Consider the following 6,893-nt stretch of genomic DNA (forward strand, 5'->3'; position numbering starts at 1 on the left):
CCAAAATAGCTCATAAATACTCAATTACAATAAAAGGTCCTGCATGAAAAATCTTAGTTAAGGAAAAATGCATAAGTATTAGCAGCAAAATGTACTTAAACGTATTAAAGTAATGTATGCATGATTGCATCGAGAGGTAGCCTACTAACCAATTTCAACCAATAATGACAAGCACCTGTCAGTCACTATTCCATTTCCACACAGAGCTATCATTCATTATGCTAGACACGAGAGGACAGTACTGCTCTGTCGATGGCTCCGTTGAGGGCTGATATGGAAGTGAAAAGCCATCTCACCTGGTCTTTAAGTACTTAATTGGTGGACCACTGCTGTCACTTTTTACAAAACTTGGCATGAAACTCGCAACAATTGTCCAAAGGGTGGCGCTATAGCAATCAATTGAAAATACAAACTTTGAACAGGTATAACTCATGTCCTGTTTGACCTACAGCCATGAAACTTCATTACACATATGTCTCCTCATGACGAACAACTTTGCCACCGTGACCAATGACCTCTGACCCTTAGATCTTCTACCATTTTGAATTTTATTAAAAAAACGTTTCCGAACTCCTCCTGACATTTTTGAGCAATCTACACGAAACTTTCTACACCCAAACTATGGACCCATATTTCTGTCGAGGTCTTTAATAAACAGACAATACATTTTCAGATCGGAATAACAATTATATCCAATCAGGAGACAGTACTCATACAGGATTTTTAAAAGGTCTAGTGAAATGAAAAATATGTTTTTCACAATTTTAGAGCATATCCGTGGTCATCATATGGGCATACCTAACAATAGATAGATTTTTTTTTTAAAGACATTATGTATTTAGACATTATGTATTTTTATATCTCAAGTCCCTAAAAAGCCAATCTGCAGCCTGCTCCTGCAGGCTACAAACAATAACACTGTGCACCACGTGAGTGAGGTTCTACCGTGCCATAGCCTGAAGGGATGGAATCTTTTGATTGGTTGCGAGGCCGTTTCAGACTGAAACTTCAAAATGAAAATGACCGAAAATATGTCATTGCACTGGACCTAGCAAAGGAAGGGAAATAGCAAACCCACACCTGGTTAATTGAAGTTAGCAGCTAGCCCACATGCTGTACCCTGTCACAACTCACTACCTTCAACAACAACAACACAGACTATAGATTCACATCCGTCAACCAAACAGTCACTGAACATGATACACAACATACAACACAATATGACAGCAATAGATAGAGCAACAGCTTGTATTATATTAGCAAACACAATATGACAGCAATAGAGCAACAGCCTGAGAGAGAGAGAGAGAGAGAGAGAGAGAGAGAGAGAGAGAGAGAGAAAGAAGGCCATGAGGAATAGAAAGAAAGAAGGCCATGAGGAATAGGCCTACAGTACATAGAAATTGGTTCTGCCACCAAGCCAGTCATGAACCCAGACTGCTGCCCAAACTGTCATTAGGTCCCAAAATGACAGCAACAGCACAGCAGCTTGAATCACATTAGTAAACATACAGTGCAAGCAGCAGCAGAAAACAGAAAAAAAGGTTCTTACCTTGAGCAGTCTTCTACTTGACTTCATCAGTTGTGTAAGTGATGCCATGCAGGGTCAAACTTTGGAACTCATCATAGAGAGATATAGAGAGTATTAGAGACCCCCTCTCTCTAGTCTAGTTCATCCTCTGACGAGCCCTTCAGCAACGTTTCCAGTCATCTTCATCCTCCATTCATCTGGCTAGCTTGGCCAGTACTTTCCTCCCCTGCTGAGAGCTGTCGGTGTCAATGGCAGTGGCCTCATTTTCCTGGCTGGAGTGGCTGCCATCTTCTCACTGAACCTTGTTAGCCAAAGATCCCATACAGATGCTTGTGTCACATGTTCATCCTGGTTGATGTTTAATACTACACATAGCATTCTGGTGTAGCACAGTGGCCAGTATATTTTAGCTAATATAATATGTGCCAAACTCAGCACCTGGAGAATCCAATCAGTTGAAAATAATAAAAGACCCTCTGGTCTTCAGTTTAATCTTCAGTTTGTCATGAAGATGAATTAACTTCTCTTTCAGCTGTGTCACACATGTCTTAGCTGTTTTCTCTCCCTGACAATAGGCTACTGGCAAGTTGGCAACTCGACTCAACTTCCATGTGGTAGAAGTAGAATGTTACATTACAAGTTGAAAGTTGTTTATTTCAATCTTGTAGTTGTACTTAAGTTACAAATATGACGGCGCTTGTGTAAATACTCCTGTTTCTCTGTTTGTTTGACACAGGTGGGAGGGGGCGGGGCTTCTGTAGGCTAGGGAGCGTCTACTCTAGAAAAGAACCTGCCTTCATGGAGAATCTACCTTCTAGGGAGTGTCTGACAATAACACTTGTTTTGCGTCTCACTTCGCAGTTTTGTTGTTGTTTGTTTAACTGAACAACTAACTGACTGAACAAAGTTTGTACAATTCTAAGAAATAAAGAGCAGTCAAAGTAAAATATGCCAAAATAAGCGATATAAATTAACCCATTACACTGATAGGCAAGTCAATGGAACAATAGGTATGGTATATTAACATACGGTGTGATTTTAATTTAACATATATATATATGTGCTTTATCATCATATTTGAAAATAGCCAATCTACTAGCTCACAAGGCATCTCACCGCAGATCTGCTATATTCAAGAAATCTTGAAAAACGATTTGAGTATTTTTTTTACAAAACACAAATCTTGTATGGGGTCCTTGGCACTAAATATTTTCAGATGGTGGTCCGTAAATATTAATTTGGGGGTCCTTGACATGAAAAGTCTCTGGTTGTTGTCCCCTCCCACCACTCCCTGCTGTGCACAGTGTTCTTTTTTGTTTTTTATTTACACCATTAAATATGAGAGGTCCTCAAATGAGGGGTTCGGTCCGAGTGTGAGTATTAGTTTTTTGTATACAACATTAACCTAAAACCTAAAACCCAAAAATATTTAGTTATTATCAACATCGGCTTGACCTCCTTTATTGACCTGTGACAACTAAATGGAGGCACTACATAGATAATTTCCTAATTTAGACCTAAAAGCAATGCTTATTCTTTTACTTCTTACAGTGGTAGAAGGGCACCCCGACATCCACAGTCGGAATACTGTATGAAGCTGACTCATTCTGTCGCTATGGTGATACAAATTGTATCACCAAAGTGACAACATAGACACATTAGTACTCCAATTAAGCCTACAGTAATTGGAGTACTCCAATGTGTCTAATCCTAAATTTGGCAAACTTTTGTCTTGATAACTTTGAATTTGTATAACACAAGTTTGAGATCTGCCATTATAAGCAACATAATAAATAAATACATTACACTATCCACAATCCCTCAGTACTCTGCTAAGCTGTTTCCCATGTTCATTTGTTAATTTTATATGAATTTGTTTCTTTCGCACAAATTCAGTCTTGCTTATTGCATAGAAACATTGCATATTGCTTGGCCCCCGTTATTGCTGCTGAGTTCGCTTGTTCACCGCATGCACAGTTTATATGACAGTGAAAACATCCTTGTACTGTTACTGTATAAGCTATAATATACCTCCCTGCTTGGCACTCAGCATCAAGGGTTAGGTTGGGGGTAAGTCCCTGCAACATATAGCATCATACTGTATCCAGGCGATGTACTTGTACATCAAGCTGCCTCACGCTACAGAAACAGGCAGTGGTGGAAAGTAACTAAGTACATGTACTTAAGTACTGTACTTAAGTACAATTTTGAGGTATTTGTACTTTACTTGAGTATTTCCAATTGCCAATAATTTTACTTCTACTCCACTACATCTCAGAGGCAAATATTGTACTTTTACTCCACTACAATTATTTAATTTTTTTTGTTACTAGTTACTTTGCAGATGTAAATGATTACATTATAAAACATACATTAACCACTTTAGTCCTATTTTATACCTAGGCTATTTGAAAACAGCAGATCTACAAGCTCACAACGCGTCGCATCGCGACGCGTTGTGAGCTTGTAGATCGGCTATTTTCAAACATTTCAGTACTTCTACTTTTGGTACTTTAAGTACATTTTGATACCAATACTTTTGTACTTTTACTCAAGTAAATTTTGAACACCAGACTTTTACTTGTAACAGAGTACTTCTACATTGCAGTATTGATACTTTTACTTAAGTAAAACATTTGAGTACTTTTTCCACTACAGAAACAGATAGGCTCCTGCCCTATGGGCCACATGGCTCACAGTAAGCACATGGCTCACGGGCTTCTTTACTATTTTGTTTCATTTCAAAATGAACTTCTGGGAATCACAGTCGTAATAGATCGCTGTAATGACAAGATAGCTACCACTGGTTTCTCCAAAAAATACTACAAAAATGGATGTTACATGCATGACCTGACCTGAGTCTGAAAATAACAGATCTAGATCTAGTATGCAAACCTACAGTAAACTATTCATTAATTTGATATAAAAAATAAAAAAAAATAGCGTTTTCTCATTTTTGTAAGAAGAAATAATTAAATTAATCATAATTTGTATGGAATCTTATTTCAAAATAAGAAAATCCTATCATGAACCCAGTATCATGAACCGGATCAAATCATAGGTTGAGTGAATAATTACAACTTTTACATCCATACTTGTTAGTTATATTATCCATTGTGTCAAATCTTCATGTGAAAAGTGACTAGTAACTAAAGCTGTCAAATAAAGGTAGTGGTGCTGTGCAACGTACAATATTTCTCTCTGGAATGTAGTGAAGTGGATGATTTTACAGGGTTTCAAGATGGTTGTATAATAATTTTGTATAATAAAATCCCACCTCATGAACGAGCCTTCACACCTTCTGTTTGAAATGGTTTACAGATAGGTCAGTTTATTTATTATTCAGGACTACCCCACCTGAATTATATTAAGAATTCAACTCAAAAAGAAGAGAATACACAGCGATTAAAAAACTTATTTAAATAAATTCTTTAATCTTTACACACAACTTAATATTTTGAATACTCAGCTGGGTTGATTCCCCCACTTAGTGTCCAAAAGGAATCACTGAATTCAAGGACCTATCTACATGAAGATTCAAAGCTTGAGCAGTGCTTTTCATTTTGTCACTTTTCATATGTACTATTTTGTTAATATTTTGTGTTTGAAGTTTCCATATGTGTTTATAATCTCCTTTGTAGAGTTAATTCTTCTTTTTTTTTACTTTTAAAGACACAACACATGTAAACACAGAAATGGAAAATTGGGGACATGACCAGAGGAAGTATATAAAAACAGACAAAGAGACACAGCATCTTGGTGAACGGACGGACGGTATACATACAAACATACATACATAAATACATACGTACATACATACATACATACAGTCATACATACATGAATAGATAAAGCTAATTAATGAAGCATCATTAACCGGAATATAATAATTGTGGTAGTAAATGTAGTAATAACAACAGTAATAATTGGAACAATATATTGTTAAAAAGCAAAATGATTGAACCCCATAACAGTTCCACATGAAAGTGTTCGACTCCAGTGGCAAGAATTTATTACAGCTTGTGCTTAATTTATACTCCGTCATACAATGGAGTTGCCTGCTGAAAACAGCAGATCTACAAGCTCCCAACATGTCACATCACAACGCGTTATGAGCTTGATAGTCTATTTTCGGCACACAAATCCATCGTACGACGAAGTATAAATTAGGCTTTGTTCGTCACTCAGCCACACTCAGCAATCTACTATTGCATGCCTAGATATACATTTAAAACTGTCCTGTGGGGTTAATGTTTTTCCGGGGAAACTTTTTGAGAGGGAACGAATGTATTCTCAAGCAGACATCATAGGTTAAAAGCAGAGGGGAGAAAAGATTAGCTAGTAAAGCGATCTCTAAATGATCCATCCCAGCAAAGTTGTTCAAGGTAATACTTTGTTCCTCTGTGAGTATGGATGTCATTGGTCCCTTTTCTATTGGGTTTAGCCTATACAGATTATATCCCTCAAAGCCATTGGTGTATTTGCTTGCTTCCTCTAAAATCTGTACATGTACATGAGTTATTATAAACATGTCTCAAAGCTGTGCAATGGGCTGGAACTGCGGGTGGAAGAAGTGTCTTTTGGGATCAGGGGGTGAACTCCGCTCTCAACTGCGTTGTTGTTGCAGTTGAGGGTGGCCGCCACCGGGAGGCTCTGCTGGCGGCGGTTGGCAGGTCGAGATTGGCGGCGAGGGCGGGGCGGAGGGTCAGGCCGCGGGGAGGCGGGAGGAGGAGGGGTTGGACAAACAGTTGTAGGGTCAACGTGGTTGTTGTGGTCAGATCTCGCCGAGTCATCATCAATATCTGTCTCGTCAATCAAGGGAATGTCGTGGACCAAGTCATTGATGAGGAATTCTGGAGGCTGCGCCATGAATTCATGGATGGAGTTCCTGGATCCTGGCTTCTCGAGGCCGTCATAAAGAGAGCTACGGAACACTTTCGCCACTCGGATCTGTTGCGTTGTGGAAGGGAATGGACAGAACAGACAAGGGAGACGCAAAACAAGCAGAAAAGAAATTACATTTGGAAAGATAGCCTGTGTGAAAGTAGCAATTTATAAACTATAAACTTTTTATGTTATTGCTCAAATGAAAGTAAAACTCATGCATCTAAATATAAACTTTTTTCATGATACTGTACCATCATTTGCATTTTAATGTTTAAGAAGAATACCAGCCATTTTGAAGTCTGCATCCTTTGTCACTCTTACTTTGATCGGATTTCGTTCCTCAAAACCATCTTTTTACTTTGTCAATATTAGTTTATACACACACACACACACACACACACACACACACACACACACACACACACACACACACACACACACACACACACACACACACACACACACACACACACAC

At 38.3% G+C, this 6,893-nt stretch overlaps 1 protein-coding gene across 1 annotated transcript in view; it reads right to left on the reverse strand.

Annotated features, from left to right (window-relative positions):
* Positions 1 to 6,350: 6,350 nt before the first annotated feature.
* The window catches only part of LOC308096916 (plasma membrane calcium-transporting ATPase 3-like), a gene marked incomplete at its 5' end in the record, with an annotated part of 38,587 nt that continues 38,044 nt past the window's right edge, over positions 6,351 to 6,893 (reverse strand). The window contains one exon of the mRNA XM_080444434.1: positions 6,351 to 6,481. Within this exon, the coding sequence (XP_080300560.1) occupies positions 6,456 to 6,481 (26 nt within the window). The 3' untranslated portion in view covers positions 6,351 to 6,455. The remainder of the gene's footprint in view (positions 6,482 to 6,893) is intronic.

Source organism: Gymnoscopelus braueri (genome assembly GCF_963280865.1).
Source record: "Gymnoscopelus braueri genome assembly, chromosome: 12".
Lineage (NCBI taxonomy): Eukaryota > Metazoa > Chordata > Actinopteri > Myctophiformes > Myctophidae > Gymnoscopelus > Gymnoscopelus braueri.